Source organism: Hipposideros armiger, unplaced genomic scaffold (assembly GCF_001890085.2).
Source record: "Hipposideros armiger isolate ML-2016 unplaced genomic scaffold, ASM189008v1 scaffold_383, whole genome shotgun sequence".
NCBI lineage: Eukaryota > Metazoa > Chordata > Mammalia > Chiroptera > Hipposideridae > Hipposideros > Hipposideros armiger.
This window is the reverse complement of record NW_017731733.1, coordinates 1,530,907-1,552,390: the sequence shown is the minus strand read 5'-3', so window position 1 is coordinate 1,552,390 and position 21,484 is coordinate 1,530,907. Positions and strand designations below refer to the sequence as shown.

General features: G+C 39.5%; 1 protein-coding gene across 1 annotated transcript in view; it reads right to left on the bottom strand.

The window, feature by feature from the left end:
* CUBN (cubilin) overlaps positions 1 to 21,484 on the bottom strand; it is a 256,725-nt gene that overhangs the window by 76,821 nt on the left and 158,420 nt on the right. The window contains exons 40-48 of the mRNA XM_019662920.1: positions 21,463 to 21,483; positions 16,840 to 16,986; positions 14,503 to 14,693; positions 14,159 to 14,342; positions 9,050 to 9,224; positions 7,076 to 7,254; positions 5,685 to 5,894; positions 4,946 to 5,086; positions 3,493 to 3,674 (exon numbers count right to left, since the gene is read on the bottom strand). Of these exons, the coding sequence (XP_019518465.1) occupies positions 3,493 to 3,674; positions 4,946 to 5,086; positions 5,685 to 5,894; positions 7,076 to 7,254; positions 9,050 to 9,224; positions 14,159 to 14,342; positions 14,503 to 14,693; positions 16,840 to 16,986; positions 21,463 to 21,483 (1,430 nt within the window). The remainder of the gene's footprint in view (positions 1 to 3,492; positions 3,675 to 4,945; positions 5,087 to 5,684; positions 5,895 to 7,075; positions 7,255 to 9,049; positions 9,225 to 14,158; positions 14,343 to 14,502; positions 14,694 to 16,839; positions 16,987 to 21,462; position 21,484) is intronic.

Sequence of the window (21,484 nt, the reverse complement as noted above, 5' to 3'; positions counted from 1 at the left end):
CACACACACACACACACACACACACGCGCACACACACGTTCTCAAGTAAATAAAGGACAGCAGAGGGCAAGCCTCATCCCTTTGTTTGAAGCAGAGTGAAGAAGAAACAAAACAAACATTAAACCTATAAAAACTGTATTTCAAAGAAAAGGAAATGTGAATATCATATTAAAGATTCAAAAAAGAAATTCATTCTGAAACTGTTTCTTTGTTGGAGTTTTAACCTCCCCAGGAGAAAAGACCTGTAGATTGACATTTTTAGTTTCCACTAATCAAATGGCCAAGTCCCCCTGTCTGTCACCCCCCATGATGCCCAAAAGTCTACAGCTCCTGCCATGCACACAGAGCATCCGATCTCCATTGGGTACTTCATTCTTAAATATAAATGAACAGCCAAAGGTCATCAGACATTTAGAGAAACCTCTAACATCAAAGGCAGAGATCAATACATGTAAATAGGAAACAGGAACTTGAAGGAAATTGATGCCAAAAGAAGTAACATACTTTAAAACTATAATTAAGATATTCATATATGTATGTAAATATATATGATATTTAAAAATATATAATATATTCAAAGAATAGGAGTAAAATAAGGACAATTCTAGGTATACATGTTCTCAAAAACATTATCACCCATGTCCACTTCTTTAGGAAGCTACTAGAACATATGTCTCAACAAAAAGAGGAAATTAACCAAGGGAAATGCTCATATCATAAAACCAGCCCAGAGGAGCAAGGAACAGACTTAGAAATTTGATGGTGACGAGAAACCCCAACATGAGAGCTGGCATCAGGCTTGCAGCTGATGGACAGAGACTCAAGGAAGGATATTGCTAAGGAAAATGAATGAAAATGATAGACATGCTTTATTGTATAAGGTAGGGAGGTACACCTGGAGTGGAAAGTGTATGGAAGGACTAGTGATGCATAGAAAGCCAAGAAAATGTAAAAAGAACATTATTATTACTTGGATAAACAAAAGCAAAAGCTACCACAGTACATTACCTGGCTGAGTTAGGAATGGCGTCTACATAACCATAACACATAAACAATCCCTTTGACAGTATTTTGGGAGCAAGTTGGGGGAGTACGTGAAGTATGTATATATCCCTGTGTGCATTTGTGGTGGTGGGTGGGGCTGGTTTGTGGAGAGCTAAATCCTCATCTGCCATAGCTGGATGTAAATAGATTATGTCTACAACTGAAAAATAAACAAGTAGCAGAACAGGAACACTATTTTGAAATAATGACAGAAATTCCACAAGCAAGAGCTAAAAAACAAGAGTTGAAAGCGGATGCTTCTGGCATCTGTGATTCAGAGATGGGGAAATGAGAAGATGTGGTTCAGAATTTGTGGTTATTACTGTAAATTTTATTTCAATTATTTGAGTTCTAGAACTATGACCCTTCTTATCTTTCCTGTAGGGTATGTGAATATTCTGCTGGTAAGAGTCTTAATAATCATTACATTCAATATGATATTAACTATGGATACAATTTTAAAAACTATTAGCATATACATCAAAATATTAACAATGTACATAGAATTCCAAGTACTTTCATATTTTTTTATTTCCTGAACTCTTCTAATTTCAGTCAATAAGCATCCATTATATTTATAATCAGGAAAATAAATTAAAATTGGTATACAAATGAATTTAGGCCACATGGTTACAAGTATATAATATTGTTCATTGCCAAGAAAAGAAAATACTTCAAAATGTGGCATAGTGGGAGTAGTTAATTTTTCCCTACATCATTCTTTTCTCTATGTATTCATTCAATAACAGGAAAAATCTTCCTTTAAAGTAAGCAAGTGTAGTCCAACATTTCCTGGCTTTCAAATAAAAGAAAACACATTGTGTTCCATAATTTCCAATATCTGATTAAAAAAAATTCAGTTCTTCAAATATTAGAACTTGGCAAACTTTGAAGCTTCACTATGATCATTTAAGGGCAATGCAAAATGGTAGTAACATACAAGATGTTTTCTATTTTTGAAACTTACTACCCAACAGGAGACAATTAAATGGAAAACAGAACGGGCTCGTTTTTAAAAGGATAATGATGGTACTTCCACCATTCACTCATTCAACAACTGTTGTCTCTCTTATGTGCCAGGCACTGGGGATTCAACAGCGAACAAAACTAAGTGCATGTCCTAACATGGGGGGAGCAGACAGTAAACAGGCAAATAAATACATATGTGGAATGTCAGCTGGTGCGGAGTGCTGTGAAAACAATCATGAGGGGAAAGGAAGAGGACGCGGTGGGGTCTGCTTAATGTGGGTACTTAGGGGAGGCGTATGGATCAATCATTTGAGCAGAGACCTGCGTGAAGTGAGAGGGTGAGCCTGACAGCCATCTAGACGGGCAACAGTGCACGTGCAGTGGGTTGTGGGAGCATCTTAGCGCATTCAAGGACCCTGAAAGAGGCCAGTGTGGCTGGATTCCAGGGAGCAAAAGAGGAGGGGAGTTTGAGATACGATGCCAGGGTAGGAAAAGGAAAGGGTGGCCGATGGGCCATTGTAAAGATTTAGGACTTTCACTGAGTGAGAAACATGATCCGATTTATGTTTACACCCATCACAAGGCTGCTGTGGTGAGAATACAGGGAGACAAGGGTGAAAGTAGGAAGAGCAGTTGGAAGTTATTGAAATAAATCTAAGTGCATGGGGATGGTGGTCGTTAATAGTGGAAACGATAAGTAGTTAGATTCTGGATCTTTTTTAAAGATACAGCCAGTGGGACTTGCCCATGGATGTAACATAAGATGTGAGAGAAAGGACTCCAAAGCAGACATCAAGATTTTCAACCCATGGAACCAGAAGTTTGGAATTATTATTTACTGAGATAAGAAAAACAGAGGAAAGGGCAGGTTAGGTGGGGAAATATACTAATATTAATCTGCAGTCACAGCAGTAGGTATGCATATAGATCTGCCATTTCACAGTGCTGCTTTTCACACTCATAGACCTCATTTGTGTCCTTTTGCTAAGGGAAGCTAAGAATACTGAGGGCATATCTGAAAGCATGTGAGCTGGGCAACAGGAAGCGGGCAGCCATGATCTTCCAGGGGAGCCTTCAGTACTTCTGGCGGAAAACAGTCATCCGTCATGCAGGAACACTCGTCTGCTTACAACTTTTGATGGTGGCTTGTTCTGTGACTGATCCCATTCAGCTGTGTGCTACCCACAGGCTTAGCTTTTCTCTGTGTACCCAGTTTGGTCATGTGTAGTAATCATTTGCTCTTAAAACCTATCCTACCTATGACCCTGATGTATGTGCTGGCAACTACTAGTTTCTTAAAACAGCTTTTACAGGTATGGCAGTTTACAGTGATTTTGTTCTATCTAAAACTCTAGAATTTGTCTGAGATACAGGTGCACGATGAGAATACTCCTGGCCCAATTTTCTGACTATGATTTATGAGCCAATAAACTTCTTAAACAATAGAATATCACATCCCTGACTGCACGGGACACTTACTGTCACATGCTCGCTGGTGCAGGATGGATGAGCTTCCAGCCTCAGGTTGTTAAAAGTTAGGGTGACCCGTCTTCCTTCCGGTACGGTGATTCTCCACATGCAGACCCGACCATGAGGATTTGGGTTTGGGTAGTTGGGAGACATAAAGGTTCCCATGGGGCCCTGGAGATCCCCACCACACTCTGAAGGGGAATAAAAAAAACAACAAGAAAATGTCCAGTCAAACCAACCAACACTTGCTATAAGGAATGTACTCAAAATCAAACTATTTTATTATCCCACCAGACAAAAACTATTGCTCTTATTTATCACTATATGTAAGTAAGGATCTATACAGAACATTTGTATTTACTTCTGATCTTTAATATTTAATCTTTGTTTCCATGGGTGAGCATTCACATGGCAGCGTTTTATCATCATGGCCCAAGAAACGTGAGAGACCGATACCTGTGGTACTCTTAGAATCAGGAAAACCAGAAGGCTAAAGTAAGCATCCAATTTTTTTTCAGACAAGATCTTTATTTCACTTGAGTTTGTCAGGGAATTTGGAATGCAAATCTTGAGTAAGTGTAGGACTAATGGACCGGGTTTCTTCAGATGAGTAATGCAGCACAACTCCCATCCCCTTCCATCTCTCACAGCACTAGTTCCCTTCCCTTGTAGCATTGATCACAGCTTTGATTTTTCACTTATTGGTGTGACTATTTGATTAATGTCTGCTTTCCCTTAAACTGTAAGGTCCAAGAAGGCAGGGGTCATGTATTTTTTTTCCAGCTATTATAACACCTGTGTTTAGCATGATGTTTCTCCAGTGTAGGTGCCCAATAATACTGGAGGTGCCACAAAAAGTATACACATTTTAAGAGATGTTATTTATGTATTACTTTTTGAAGTTGAATTGAATTATGGTAGCAACATGTAGTCTGACGTTTGCTCAAAAGATGGCATTAATCAAATGAATGCTAGCGTCACCATGCGACAGGCAAGACAGTCAAAGAAAATGGCGGAAGCAGGGTTGTTGTTCAAGGAACGCAAGAGCATTCTGAAGTGATATTTGAAATTTGACAACGTTGTGGAAGTACAACAACAATGGAGGCGTGAGTATGCAAGAGAACCTCCAAAGCGCCTAACAACTGCACATATTCATGATAAGTTTGAGATGCATGATACTGTGTGAAGAAATTGAAACGGCATGTGCAGTGATACAAGTGGACACTTTGGTCAACGTTACTCAAACAGTAGTTCGCCATAATCAGAAGTGTCTGGACGCTGATGGTAACCACTTCGAGCACCTCTTGTAATTGCAGAAGTCAAACGTGACTTGTATTCATCTTTTGTTATCAGTATATATTGAGTATTAAAATTTTAATAGTTTTTTCCTTGCTTAAAATGTGTATACATTTTTTTGGCATCCTCTGTATATACATTTTTTTTAGTGACTCAATGAACTTACCTTCCAAACTGGAATCAAACCGTAGTCTGAATCCTGAGGCAGTAAGAGAGCCATCTGTCACAAACCTGACCAAAGCTACATTGCTAGAAGTGTCTATGCTGTCAGGAAGGGTGTTTCCACAGTATCTGCCCAGTACATTTCCTGTGAGAGTCAAACAATGATGAAAATTTAACTTCTACTTGAGGCGTTCTACACGTATAAAAGACAAGACCCTGTCCATAAAGAAATGATACACTCTGTCAAGAGAAGCAGGACAAACATGAATTAAAAATCAATATATTCAAATATATGAAGAAGTGTAACAAAAATGGCAACCAATTAGGGTGAGGGCATCTCAAAACAATGAGAAAATTGAGCTTATTTGGTTAAAGAAATGGTCTGAGGAAGTAGAGTGACAAGTGTCCATCTGATACTATTTACAGGCCATATTACCGTTTCCTCTCCTTACACTACAGGATGCCCCTCAAATAATTGTATATGGCACTGGAAGGTCTCAGCAGGAAGAGAGGATGCCTTCCCAGGACAGGCTGTCTCAGTGTGGTCTCCCTTTGGACGCTCATTGTTTATGGGTGAACCAAGAGAGAGCAAAGCTGGCACTGCCCAGAGCTGACGGCTCTGTGCTTCTTTGCAAAGGGTAGACACAGTTTTCTCTATCTTGGAAGTGAGGAAACTTCAGAGGCTGAATGAGTACATGTGAAAATAAACCCCCCACAAAAGACAGCAGACGTATTTCACTGACCAGAGGCATGGCTTTCCAAGATCTCCACAAAGTCTTTTTCACAGCCAGAGGAATTCTGAAGGTTAAAGTTTTCAAAATGGATGGTGAGATAGTGTCCTGAGGGACCCTGGAGATGCCATTCACAGAATAAATCATCTGTATACGGAAGTGTTGGATATCCGATGCTTTCGATGACACCACTTTGCCCTGTCACTATTCCCCCACACTGGGCTGAAAACAAACAAACAAACAAAAAACCCACAATAATCTATTATAGTGTTTTTTTTTAATTTCACTAGCGTATTTAAAAACTTTATGCCAAGCGACTATGAATTGAAATTTTTTAAATTCTGAAAATGTTTGGTTAGTGCTTCCCTTCACATTAGAAATCTACTATTGAAGTGAAGAGAAAGGGTACCATACTTTCAGTCCATAAATGAGAAACGGAAGACGAAACTCGTGAAGGACGTGTCCTGTGATGTTTCTTTGATTCTCTTGGGAAACCATATAAGAGCTAGTAGCTGCAAGTAGGTTTCATTTCAAGAACCAGCTGACAGATTGACAGGGCCAGCCTGGTTTCCCATGTTGGTGATTCTGAAAACTGAGTTGAAGCTCAGCTGGGAAGGGCGCTGTGCTTCATTAGCGATGCCGGCCATTTCTAGTTTAATGATCAAATACACGTTTTACTGCAGTAATAGATATCTCAGGGGCCTCGAAAATTACTATTCAATTATTTCTCATTAGCTGGATCTGATAGATTGAATTACATACAATTTGCCTCAGGCTGTGAAACAGCCTATGGTGAAGGTTAAATGGTGTTAACAATTAGGCTTTCTGAGGTTTCTCTATATTAAATATGTCTGACCCACCTTCGAGTCTATGTAATGGTGACCATATTATAGTGAACCTTCAGTATGCATATTTGTTGCTCATTCTTAAGTAGGGGAGTCAAAACACTGAAGAGACATTCATTTTTTGTCTACTGAATGATTTGGCACTACAGACTTAGGGGGAAAATATCTCAATTATCTATTAACAATGAGGAGTGTGAAATCACTGTTCTAAATATATACTTATTCATTACTAAGGAGTGTTACTACTTAATATTATACATATTTTATGATAAGAGGAAGAAATGAGAATTTGATTTAACTGAATATGTTTTCCACAAACAAGTTTTTAGTAAACATGAATGTTTACTAAAAAGAGAGTTTTAAAAATGGAAAGCAAAGTAAAAATTTAAGTTGATGAATGACTGGTTTTAAATATTTATATTCTTTACCTTTTTTATCGTTAAAATAGTTATTAAAATTAGGCAGATAGAAAGACTTCTTAAAAAATTTAATTTAAAAAAACTTTTAATGTATTTATTCTATCACTACTTTCTTATTGAATATAAAAAGTGTTGTTACCTATAGAATACTTAGCCTTGAATCCCACATGAGTGGAGCTGTTGTCAGACCGGAATCTCAAATACATCACCTCTCCTGAGGACAACTGACTTCTGGGCAAAGCTGTCCCACAAAACTTGGAAATTATTGGTGCATTTGAATCAGCTCCATCTCGCAACTCAAGATAATTGGATGTACAACTAAAGTGGAAGAAAACTCTGTTTACTGTATAAAGACAATTGTTTTGACATATTTTTTTACAAAAGACTTCATTAACTTTCTCCAAGGATGTGATTAAATCATCATTTCTGGAGTGCAAGACACTACAACAGTCAATTTAAGCAACATGTCACTTCAGAACACTGTATAATATTTTTCCTAATCATAACATACCCTTTAGTTAGCAGCTCAAGAAGAGTTTTTATGTGCACCACATTGGAAATATTTACTTGCCTTCCACATTCTGTATTAGTTTTACAATTTGAAAGTCATTCTTAAATTACCCCCTAGGAATATAAAAAACCCAAGTCTTGTGTTTCACATGATGATTCAACACATTGAAACTGAGGGTCCTTATGACTTTGATTAAATTGAGTTTTAAATCTTCACTCTAGAAATCATATCTATCTATCTATCTATCTATCTATCTATCTATCTATCTATCTATCTATCATCTATATATCCCTCAGAGACCTAGCCTTTCCCCCTATTACCAGCAAACCCTGAGGCAGCAGAAGACAGAGCCTGAACCTGACTGATGATCACACCGTCCATACCTCTGGCAGGCTAAAGGTAACATCTTGACCTAAGTTATATTTCAGTTCCTGAGCCCTAAGGTGGAAAGACCCCCCTGGCTACTTTCCCATGAGAACAGACAGACAGACTCCAGAAATGACATCAGAACTGTCCTCCAGACCTCAAGACCTTACCTCACTTCTGAACAATCAGCTCCCAGCATGACCCTGAACCACCAACCCCCAGTGTGTTGTGATTTCCCCCTATATAATCTGTAACCTACACCCCATTGGGGAGTTTGGGCTTTTGAGCATTAGCCTCACATTCTCGTTCTCCTGGGATGGCACCATTCATAATACAATAGCCAGTATTTCTCCACTGCAATTCTCGGTATGCAGTGTTTGGCTCTGCTAGCACCAGGTGGGAGAACTCCTTCTGTTCTCTAACAACATTTCACATGACAGCTCTGTGACCTGGGCTAATGGAGTCTCCCCGGTGGAATTTTCTGTGTCCATAAAAGGCAGGCATTTACCCAATATATCTTGAGAAAGTCAATCAGCCAATTAATGCTCAGTGAGCAGGAGAGCAGAATTGTATGAGGTGCCCAGAAATAGTAAGCAAATCTCTCATATCTAAGTTTTATACCAGACACATATTCATGCAAATGTGTACACACTTTTGTTAAATGAAGAAAACAATACAGATTTTTTTCTTTCAGCCTACGTAGTTATTCTCTTTGTGTTCAACATAGTAAGAACTTACTTTCTGGAGTGTAATCTTTCAGAATTCTTATTAAACAGAGATTAGGAATTGTACTGTGCTTGCTTGAGTCCTGTTTCTGACACTGGTGACCGCTGATGTCACATAACACAAATTTCCATTTGTTAAACAGATATTTTATCATTTATGACACTGAGGATGGGACTGGGCAAATAAATACTCACTACCAGAGACACTATATTTTTCCTGTGGGAGGAAGAACAGATCACATAAATCTCAAACAGCCATTCTCAGTGTCTCTTGGAGGATGTGCATAGGATCACGAGGGACAATCTCTGTGTACATAATCTGCCCAGCTGATGGGACTGTGAGGGGCAGGCAATGTTTTCAGGATGGAGGCATTAAGCATTTCCCTTCTCCATCCCTAGATTTCCTATGCAGTATATGTTGCTGAGAAGAGAAGCAGGAAATTTTTCTGAGACATGACAGCAAAAAAATACTAACTCTGGGTAGAAGGAAAATTAAAAGAAGGTGACCTACTTGGGTGTGACTTCAATACTGACTTGATCTTCAAACTGCAGCCTTATGAGCTTTCCGGGGGGAGCGGCTATGAGCCAGATGCAATCAGCGTGCTGGGGATAGCTGTCCGGGTGGTTGGGGGAGGTCACATATCCGGCAGCATCCGCATCGTGGATGTAGATATTGCCCCCACAGGCTGTCAGGAAACACAGTTAAATCAGTCTACAGTCTGGACAAAGAGGACGCAGTCAGATGCCATGATTGTTTTTAAAAGTCTCTTAATCTGTATTTCCAATCTTAATCCCTTTCCCCTGAAATTATCCTCATTTACTTTTTAAAAAACATCTGTACTAAACGCATTGGGGTGACATTGATGTAATACATCAACCTATATATTGCATTGTGTGTTCACCACCCAGAATCAGTTCTCCTTCCATTACTCATTTATTTTTAAGCAAATAAATTCTGAATTGGCTATCAGGGGAGCTACAGAGTATGTCACTTTCTAATTTGCCAAACTATATATTCTCTTTGGAAATCTCAGTCTTCCTTAAGGCCAACAAAATGGTTATGGTGCTCAGTGGATGCAGAAGAATGCCATGGAAGCACCACTATAAACCCATCATGTAGATCAGCATACAATGCACTAGCTCTTATCACTGTGCACTCACTGTTCGGCCCAGTAGAAGGATGCAGAGTCCTCATCCTGATATGTTTAAAAGACTAAGCGGATGTTATACTTGCACAGCTCTGTGGGCATTCACTGGTTATGTTTCTTTAGGACATAGATGTGTTTGAAGAGCAAGAGAGGAATTGTGTGAGAGAATGTATTAGCCAGTTTTTGCAAGAAGGCAAAGGAGCTTTTTATATTATGCTTTTCTAAAAGATCAAAGTATTATATAAACATACTTTTTTTGGCAATCTCAGCAAATAAACCAAGCAATGAACTGGGTAAACTGGGTACTTACAATGTCAATGAAATTAACCTGTCCGATAACTTAACCTTACAGATACCAGATCTGCTAAAGTCGGTTAACATTTACTTCTGCTCTCATTCAACCACTTGTCATATCCTGAATTCTGCCATTACCCAGAACTGCAAATTCCTCTGAATGCCTTTAACTCCCTCACTCCTGCTCTTTCCTTCAGACTCGCCTTGCAGAATCCCAATTCTGTGCTTGTATTCAATTCAGACCATTCATGGAGATTGATGCCACTACAAATGCAAGTTCTCCACTCTCAACACTGCCAAGCACTCCTCTCGCTTTTTAATATATTAGATATACAACAGCTCTTTGAAACTTGACTATTGCCCCTAAACCCTTCATTCTTCTCACTCCCTCTATGTGTCTCAGCACATGACTTTGAGTTCTCCTTTAGAAAGAAAGTAGAAGAAATCAGATGAGAACGCCTTCAGTTTGTTACCTTCCTTAATAAATTCATTTGTATCTCTATCCTCCTTTATTTATTCCCTGTATACTGTCTTCCTACATCTGTCAGGCTCCCATTCTATTCGGTCTCCTCAGGGACCTTGCCCTATATAATCCCTCCACTTACCTTAGGATTTTAATACCTCTCTCTCCCTTCCTCCCTCTCTCTCTCTCTCTCTCTCTCTCTCTCTCTCTCTCTCCTCTCCATCCTCTTCTACTCCTTGCTCCTTTAAACTTTCCATACCTAAATATAAGCTCAAATAATTGCAGTCACTTCTTTACTTCCTTACTTCCTCACCACCCTCTTTCTTTGTGCTGTTCACCCTCCCTTCACTATTTAACCCTACAATAACACTCTCTTCCAGGCCTCCAGTTGCCTCCCAGTTGTGTACCCAAAGGTCTTTTAAAATCTGTATTCTACAGCCACAGCATTTAACATGGTTGGCCCCATCTTCCCTCTTTACCTTTTTGCCCCTTCATTTCTTGGACATTAAGCTCTCCTCCTCCTCCTCATATCCCTCTCACCCTTCCTCCCCTGGTCTATGTGTGCCTCTTTCCAGACCTCTGCTAGCATTGCTGCAGATCCCCAGGGTCTCTCTGTAGGCCCTGCAGCTTCTCAATCTGAATAATGTTCTGAGTAATGGCATCCGCCCTCATGACTTAAACTACAACCAGTGTGCTGATGGTTCCCATATTTTTAGATTCAGTCCAGATCCCTGTTCTGACATTCAGACGCCCATTCCGGCAGCCTACGGGGAATCTCCAGTGGACGTAATTCAGAGATTTCAAACTGACCGGGTTTTCTACTCACCATCCAGAGGTCCATGGATAAGCCAATGATAGTATTATCATCGCCCCTTTTTACCGACTCCCTATCCATCTTCACTACCTTATTTTTCTCCTTAATACTTTTTCTCATATGACATACTATCTTGTCTATTAACTATGTTTTAACACTAAAATTCAGCTCCATGAGGACATGGATTTTACTTATTTACTACTATATCCCCAGGACCCAGCATAGCATCCATCACATGGCAAGTTCTTAATAAATGTGGGATAAAAGGATTCACACAGCCAGAAACCTTCGGGCCACCCATGCTGTCTCCCATCCCTGCTCCCCTTTCCCTCACCCAACTGACCTCTAACCCCACTCAATTCCATATTTATAGTGTCTCTCAATATGCTCTCTCTTCTACATTCTTATTGTCATTGCCTTAGTTCGGGACCTAGTCATTTTGTCCTGAATGACTCTCTCATCTGGTCCCTCCAATGTGTTTTCAGTGCTGCAGCCACACTGATCATGCCACTCATGTTTTGGATTAAAATCTTTCAAGGGCCCCCCACTGCCTTTCAGTTAAGCTCCTCACTCCTTATGGTGGCATCTACAGCGCTTAGTATTATAATTCCCGCCTGCTTCGTCCCCAGTATATTAACCTCCTGTTGACTCTATTCTCCAGCAGTAGTGACTTCTTTCAAACCCTTGGCTATGCCTTATGATCACATAACCATTGAGACTTGATATGTTGTCATATCTTTTGCTTACGGATTGGCAAATCCCTTGTTCATCTCCTGCCTCTGGGAGCCTTCTCTGATCCTTTAGGCTAGGCTAGGTCTTTCTCTTACATGTTCACACAGCTCCTGATACATTCATCTATCTGGCACTTATCATGTCCTGTTCTAACTGTGCCTTTGCTTGTCCATCTGCTCCGCTGCACTGTAAACTCCTTGACAAAACTTGGCAGTTTGCAAGACGGGAAGTACTTTATAAATGTTTGCTTAATTATTAATAATCTAATTAATAATGTGAAAGTAAAAAGCGTTAAGCATAAGAACATGGAAATCTCAATCAACCACAATGAAGAGGTGTCTCTGGGGAAAGTTGGTATAGAAGTAGGCACATTTGGTGTCAAACATTGTTCCCCAAATACTGTATGTGAAAGGCTGAGAAATGGCTGTGGCATGGAAGTGGATGTGGTAGAAAGACAGATGGAGGGACGTGGAAGGCTGACCCCAATTAGGGGAATTGGTGGAAGTAGAAATCTGGGAGGATTGAGAGTGATCATAGCATGGGGGTTGCCTAGCAACAGGTTTAAAATCCAAAGATCTTAAAGTCCAATATTAAAGGCAGAAAGATGGGGAGAAGGTAATGGCCATACAATTCTTGCATCAATTGAGGGTCTACAAAGGAATAAAAGAGCCATAGTGCTTGCAAATAGACCCTTAGTGCATCGGAATTCCCACTCAATGTTGACTTGAAAAATATAATTCAAGACTGAGTCCGGCCTGGGTAAAGATAGAAACGTAGAGCTCTGTGCAGTGGCCTGATGTCTCTCACTACACACGGGCACTACCGTGTTTCCCCGAAAATAAGCCTGGGTCCTATGTTAATTTTTGCTCCAACAATCTACATTTATTCATTTATTCATGTACAAAAATCTACATTTATTCAGTCACGTCTGGTTGACGATCTTCACTGGGGCTTATGTTTGGGATAGGGCTTATATTACGAGCAGCCTGAAAAATCATGCTAGGGCTTATTTTCCAGTTAGGTCTTATTTTGGGGGAAACACAGTATTACTCTGAGCAGTCTCAGCACCAGGTGAAGTCCTGCCCCATCCTGACTCAGCAGCAAAGCTGGGCGGAGACAGGGAGGCACGAGGAAGCCCTGACCTATCACGTAATGGTGTTGGGGTCCCAGAGCTGTGTTTTTAAAGGCTCCTTCCAAGTGCCAGCACCAAGTGTGCTAGGAAGTGACCCAAGTCCATTCCCTGTAGTCATGGAACCCACTCGAGCTATTAGAGGGCTTTCTCTGTCACTTGGTGGAGACTTACTTCTTCTTCTTTCTCAAAATGAAGAAAGTATACTGACATTTTAAATTCTCATATTTTGGAGAATGTGCTATAAAACATATGGCTTCATAAATTCATATGTACTTTAAAATATATTCAGGGATCTGAGATTGAGATAATAGGATTACCCTGAAATCCATATTATCTAATTTGGTGGAACAAGCAAGGACATTCTCTCTGCTGATACTACTCCCTGGAAGCTCTGCTTAGCTATGTGTTTATCAAATTAAACATTATATAAAAATAAATGTCACAAAAATTAAATCATTACAATGGAATTAAATATAATTATAATCAAGTATAATTCAGTAAACGTAATTAAGTAAAGATCACCACTGTAATATATAATGAAATGGGTAATAATAGAATCAGAGGATTATGTCTTTATTTTAAAAGAAACATAGAAATTATTGCAAAATAATGTAATTATCATTCTTACCATATTTTTATAACTGAATGCAACTTACAACTAGACATTTTATAATGAAGAAGTCTAAGGAATTTCAGGGGATCATTAAGACCAGTTCAATTTATATGAATGGAGATCTTTACTTTGTTCATTCTCTTGTTACATGGCCTTGGAAAAAATCTAAGCCTCATTTTACTTATCTGTAGAATGGGAACAAGGATACCTTCCTTAAAAAAATAATCATGATGAGATATTGCATGTATCAAGCATGAACTAAGTGCTTGCGAATGGGCAGCTATTTCTATTAACAGTATTACACTTACTTCAGAACAGAAAACTTTACATATGTTTTCCTCAATCCATTTAAACAAGGATTAATCCATTTAATCCAAGCAATAGCAGGAAAACTACAGACATTATTCTCAATGAAAAGACTTACCTAAACTCTTTGCCTCATATGTGATCTTAAATCCTTGCCCTCCATTACTATTATCAGAAATAAACTGAACAAGCATTTGATTATCTGAGGTGAACAGAGTGGATGAAGGACGACTGCCACAGAAGCGACCATTTCCTCCATGAGGTCCCAAGGGTGGAGAATAGATATCAGGTCCGTTTCTGAGCTGTAAACACAAATTAGAATTGCACCAATTCCTTCATATGGATCAGATGGAGTATAATTGCTCTATCGATCTGTGCCCCAGGAGAAAAAAATCATCATTTTTTTTTTCTGAATGAAGTCTGCAGAGAAAATAATTAGAAAAAGTAGCATACAAGACCTACCGCCAAGTAATCCCCCTGGTTACAGGAAGAGTCGCTATTTGGAATCTGGAAGGGCTGTTCAAAATGGACAGCGATGGTCAGGCCTCTCTGAACCAGGACGTGCCAAGAGCAGTTGAGGTTGGGAGGGTAGGTCTCTGGGTAGTTGGGTGATGTGATAATCCCTCTGTCTGCATGCAAATAGCCACCACAACCTTCCCAAGAAGAAACAAAGAAAACTAATTTTTTTAGTTGAAAAAAATTAAAGAAACTCTTTAAGTAACATTGGTTAACTGGGTTTTCAGGCTTTCCTATTTTTCTTGAGGATTTTCTAAGTTAGGCAAGAGAAAAGTGGTTTGAAACTAACTGGGGCCAAAGTTAGTTTCCAAACTTGGCCAAAGTTTGGCCAAAGTTGCCAAACAACAAGCATTTATTAAGGACTCATTTTGTTGTTGTTGTTGTTGTTGTTGCTAAGACTGGGATAAAGAAGTAAGCAATAGAGATAGATTACTTACTTTCAGAAAGCTTATTTTATAGATGAGTAAGGCATATGTGTACAATAAACACACATATATAATACATGAGATGGTGATTGGTTCTACAAAGTAAAATGAACAAGGAGAGGGGTAATGGTACGATATTGTCTGGGGAAATTAGAAAAGGCCACGTTGTTGGGTAACATCTGAGCAGAACCTGAGTGAAATGAGGGATTGAGCCATAAGGCTTCTGTGAGAGAAGAGCATTCCAGGCCAGACAACAGTTGGTGGAAAAGCTTGATGCGTTAGTGGTACATCATGGAAGTCAGATAGGATGAAGCAGAATGAGAGAGACAAAAGTCAGCAGGGTAGGTCACGGAGAAAACTAAAAGGACTTATTTTTAATAATAAGAGGAAGACACTGAAGGCTTTTGAGCATCAGGATGGTATGGTCTGACTTAAATTTTAAAAGAATCACCCTGTCTGCAACAGACTGTAAGGGGGGGGACAAGGAAAAGCAGAAGCAGGGTACCCAATAAAGGGGTGACTTCTTGAGTCCATCAGAGAGAATGACAGATGCCTGAACTAGGAGGGTAAGGTAGAAATGGTGAGAAGTGGTTGGAATCTAAATGTATCATGAGGATAGAACCATTTTCATTTGTTGATGATTAGGATTTATGGAGTGAGAAAAGAAGAATCAAGAACGATGCCAAGTCTTTTGGCTTAAATAACAAGAAGAACGTACTTCCCACTTACTAAAATTGGGAGGAATGTGGCATGAGAAAGTTTGGAGGCGAGTAGTGGAAAATGGCAGGAGTCAAAAGTTCAGTTTTCCACATGGTAACTTTATACGTCCCGAGCTGCCATACATACATACGTGAGAAACATGAGACACAGTGAGAGGTTGGGAGCCGAGGAAAGATTATGGACGGAGCAGCCATTAATTTGCCAGCTGTCAGGGATTGAATAGCTCGTCAGAGTGGGCGTAGCGTTCACACAGCTAGTCAAATTGCAGAGGTGGAAGTTTATCTTAGGTCTGTCTAATTCCAAAGCCCATTCTCTTAAACCACCATGCAGCCCGCCTCCCTTGAGAGTGAAGAAGACAATTTATCTTTGGTTGCTCCCTGCTCTATAAAAGGCATACAACACAGTGGAGAAATTATTAATATTTCATGTCTAGATTGATCATCTACTTTAAAATTACACCTTTCAGTGAAAAACAGGAGAGTCTTTTGATAGTCCATATCCCATGGACTACTCTTTGAAGTTTAATTTGGATTTAAAGTTATTATTGGACTTCACATTTTGTCGTTTTGAAAGTCTCAATCATACTACTCATGATAGCCTGCCATACATTGTGCACATTCTCTAACTCATCAAATTCATATTTCAAGAGCAACAAAGCTCTTCCTGCCACCCTTCAAATGAATTATTTCAACCAAGGGATTTATGAAGATATCTTCCGTATTACTCTGACGGGTTATTTCTAAGACTGATGATAACGCTGACTTATCGCTCCTTTGATGCATGATGGCTTTGTGCTGTCTCCTGGTTCCAGCCCACAGCTAGGCTGGAAAATTGAAACATTTTACTGTTGTACCACTGTGAGGGATGATACCCCACCCAGACAGCTACAGGCAGGATGATACCCCACCCAGACAGCTACGTGACAACTTGGCCACGGTTTTTTGGATTAGAACTCAGAGACTGACCTAAGGATAGCCACCCACAGGCTGAGCAGAGTCCCATGTGCTCTGACTTATAATAAACTTGCATCCTGGCATGGAAAAATGAGCAGAGTATATTAGGGAGAGAGCAAAAGACATAGGTGAGATGAAATGAGATGAGACTAAATGAATTCAAACAAACTCATAGAACACATTACTCGTGTGAAAGGATGCATTGAAGCCCGCCCTGGTTATGCTGAAGTCCGAGGTGAAATGGATGAACATGTACTCTCCAGTAGACCGGATGGGTCCAGGGATCTCTCTGCCACAGAGAACTGCTAGCTGCTGGGCCATGTCATTGTCTCCTAGGACCAAAGAACAGAAACATCAGTGTGAAAATACGATGTCTTCAGGATCTCTGCCACTACTGTTTGCAACCCAGCCAGAGCGGCTCACACATTTTTCTTAGAACGTCACCATCCCCAGGACATAACGGGGATTCTCAAAGGCACGGCCACTCAAGGGGCTACGTCATTCTGGCTGGAGTTTGTAATGGCGCTGCCTGCCTGCTCCTTTAGCCTTTCTGATAAAGATTTCTTCGACAGTTCCCACTGTCTTTCTAAATACTGGCCCGCAGTTCTTCCTGGCACTTGTAACTCAGAATCAGAGTACATGGGTTGGGTGTGACCAGGGCTGATGTGTGCATTAGACACCAGACTCAACTATTCTGATGGTTGAAGGTCAAGTATCTAACACAGAAAAAAGGTTGGCTTTTCAGCCTCAGACCCTATCCTAATGTTATAAGGTCATTTGCCAAGGTGTGTGCCTTTGGTTGCAGAGGCGTTTTTCTTGTTTTTACCCTTTATCTGTTTGTTGTTGATCGCTTGTTTTTGCTGTTAAAAGGACACACTTATGTCCATGTGTGGAAAATGAGAAAAAATAGATTTAGCAAGTGTGCTCTTCTAGGGACACAAAGGAGGGCGGGGTCACTTCATGGCCCTTTTCCCTTTAGCTTCTCTTGGATATAAGTTTCAGTCAAAGCAACTGTGCCAGTCAAAGCTGGAATGAAACAAAGGAGACTATAACAGATTGGATCCCCTGGCGGGGAAAACACAATGTTTTTTCCATAAGGCAGAGAATTAATGAATATCAAGCTAATGGGAAAAAAATGGATATGAGACATGAGGAAATTTGCCCTTTCACACAACCAGCAAAATGAATCCTTTTTGACATTGACCACCACTTACAACTCATTCATTATTAACTACTTTAGAACACAAGTTATTATTTCCTGTAATTACAAATATAATAGCATGGTTATAAATACAACAAATGCTTGAAAAGGCCGTCTTTGGAGGGTTTCTGACCTCCGGAAACTTTTGTATTTTTTACAATTCAGAATTTTATCTCTAACTCCTTTTGCATTTATCTTCAATGTGCTATTTTGCTACATATTTCCCCCAAAATTGTTTTTGTTGACTTTTTCTCTATTCATCTGTCTCTCCAGATGTTGAAGTTATGATGTTATTTATTCTCTCAGTGAGACTGGGGAGGGTTTACTGATTTTGATTTCTTTTCTAAACTTCACCCAGACTGATGAAACAATGCTTATCTCTAAATAATTACTTATCATTAACTAACTGATTTGGTAGATAACCCAATAACCACAAGATGGTTTGCCCATCTCCCAGTATCCATAATAAATGCGGCAGTATTTCTAGAACTTTCCACAATCTTAACATATGGAGGGCAGCAGGGATGAACCCAGTCTTTAAAGAGAAGGACAAATCAAAGAGCAGTAAAGCACTCGGACTAGAAGTAATTGGTGATTCTCTCTCTAGTCCAATATCCTCATTTTAGAGATGCGGAAGTTGAGGCCCCAAAATTACAAGTCGCTGACATTTATTGAGCAATTACTGTTACCATTTTGAGTGCTTTACATGTAATACCTGCTTCTATCTTCACAATAGCACCACTAATCAGATATTACTATTATCCCCATTTTGTAGACAGGAAACAGTCTTAAAGGGATACATAATTTGCCTAAGGGCATAGAACATAGCAATCAACAAGGATTTGAAACTTTGGCCAATTAACTCCAGATGTCCAAACTATGCTATTAAGTGATTTTTTTGAGATCATAAAGTCAGATCTAGGAATAAAAGGATTATTGATTTTTTTAATATATTTTTTTCTCTTTTCTTTTTCTTTCTCCTTCCTCCCTCCCTCCTTACCTTTTTTAACTTTTTTTAGGCCCAATGTAGTTTCATATAACCTGTTTGTAGAAATGTTTGTTATTCAAAATTTGTTAGTGCATAGTCTGGAGAAAACTCAATTTTGCAAAATGACAACTCTGCAAAATTAAGAAGCAGGTGGGAGAGAGATTCAGCTCTCCCAAGAAAGCCTCAGGGCCCTCTGTGGGGTGGCCCAGGAATGTCCACAGCCGTCCTAGGGCCAAGAGGGTGTAAAGGCTGGCCATATGTCATTGCTTCTGGCCAAATGGCTCCAGATATTTGTTTCAGAATGTCATATGACTCTACTACTCGGAAGCAAAAAAAAAAAGGTGGACAATGAACAAATAGTTGAAGTGAGGCTTTAAAATTTAATTCTAAAAATATATTACCACTGCAAATGAAAACAATACCCGCCAATTAATACAGAGTAGACACTCAATAACTATTTCTTGAATGAGTAAATAAGCAAATTAGGAAAGAATGAACCTATTGGGCATCTACTCACATCGTTAGAGAATGAAAAGGAATCTATATGGATAGGTCATGCAACCAATTTGGAATTTTGTCATTGCTTTGGCATATACTTTAATTTACTGAGCTCTCTCAAGTAGCTCTATATCTCAGCAAGAACACTTTCATTCTATGAAGAGCATATGATAATACCTTTTAGAAATATCTCTACCAAAGATAAGTAAAATCTAAACTATTCCAAATTCTCCATCTACCAAATAGAGAATTATACATTCATTCCTTTCCCTGATCCTCACAACAACCCCAGGAGGTAGATGCTTGTCTCTCTTTCACAGTCAATAAAACAGACTTGGAGCCATTTAGTGACTATTGGAAGGTCACACAGAAAAAGAAAAGGACAGCTTGCTAGGTTTGAGGCTTCTAAGAAAAGTTATTGGTGGAACAAAAAGCAACTCAATAAAAGTGATTTAAAAAAAAATAACAGTGATTTACCCATGAATGCAGTTACCTATTGAAGATATTTGAAAAGTTTCTATGGGGTTCTGAACACTCAGAATATGTGTGCAAAAACACACAAATTTTATGGCATGATAAATTAAAATTTTTAATATCCACAGGAATGCCCTGATGTGAGGAAAGATGATAGTTCCTCTGGGGAATATGCTGATAGTTGACTGTTGATAGGAAAATGGGGGGGAAAGTTATGGTTTATCATCTCAGCATGTCTGTAAGATTGATTTGAGTCTTTTCTTAGGGTCCAGATTCCACACACAGAAAATAAACACCTCTGCCATTTGATTTTTCTCACTGTACTTCCTGTCGGTCTAGGGTTGAGGGGCTAACGGAACCAAGAGCTTACACCATAGCAACCTGTGGGCCAAAAGCAAACACATGTTTGTTTGCTCCAAAACAATGTTCTGGCGCATTACTTGCCAAATTTTAACAACTGGGCAATTCATAGAAAATTCTTTATTTCTCGCATCTCTTGAAATATAATGTCTGTGATACTGAGCCCACATTCCTAACAGCTGTCCCTTTAATTGTGTCCTCCAGTTTGACACTTCACTAGTTATGTTACCTGTCATCTAGGCAGGCATTTGAAGTTGCAATATCTATGATGGAGAGGACTGATCCTCAAACATTAGAGACCACCAGAGTCACCTGGAGGCCGGGACTAGAGTCAGGCAAGTAAAGCGCCTCACATCAGGGGCAAAAACCTAAGGAGTGCCTAAGACCTCAGAAATCAAGATAAATAAAATTTTAGAGCAATATTTTAAAAATTGAATTTAATGTCAAAGCAATAAAATGCTAAAATTTTAAATCAAGACAGATTCCTAGTCTGTACTTTGCCTGATCCTGCTCTAATCTTGGCCCTGCCTGGAGGCCTTTTTAAATCACAGATCTGGGACCCATCCTGAGAGTTTCTAGTCTAGTAGGTCTGGGCTGGGGGTGATAATTTACATCCTAACACATTCCCAGGCGATGTGGATGCGGCTGGCCTGGGGACCACAATGTGCGAAAACACGGGTCAGAGGACATGGCCTCCCTATTTATCTCGGTCCCACGCAAATTGTGAAGCGCAATTTTGTGTGTGTTGAATATTAGCATTATTTACTATATCCCTCACTCAATGCAAAGCAATACCATACCTGTGTTTAGAGAAAAATGCAAAAAAATATTAGCCTTTCATTCTCCCCCTTTACCCAGGGATTCAGTGGACAAAGGGAACTGAATACATTGCAATTATAAATACTTTCCACGCTTGGATCTTAAAGTCATCAGTATAAAATATCAAAGTTCATTTCCAAAGCCTTTCAATAAGAAAGTAGCACCACCAAGAAACTCAGACAATTATTCCCTTCCTCCGCCAATGGCAGAGTTTCCTCTTAGGAATGAATGCTGTCCCTGGCATAGCGTGTGGGTGATTTTGCTACAGGCAGTTTCATAGTTTCCTCATGCTCTTCCAAAATGGTAGCCAGTCCAAGTATTCAATGCCTTCATTGGCCACAATATCTGTGACATTCCATGCAAAATGGATGAAGGCACCAACAAGTATGACCATCACTGAATGTCACTAAATATGGGTCAGGGTGGAAACTTGACAGATTTTTTTGTTTTGTTTTTAATGTTTCTCACCGTCTCGTATCACAAGTTTATC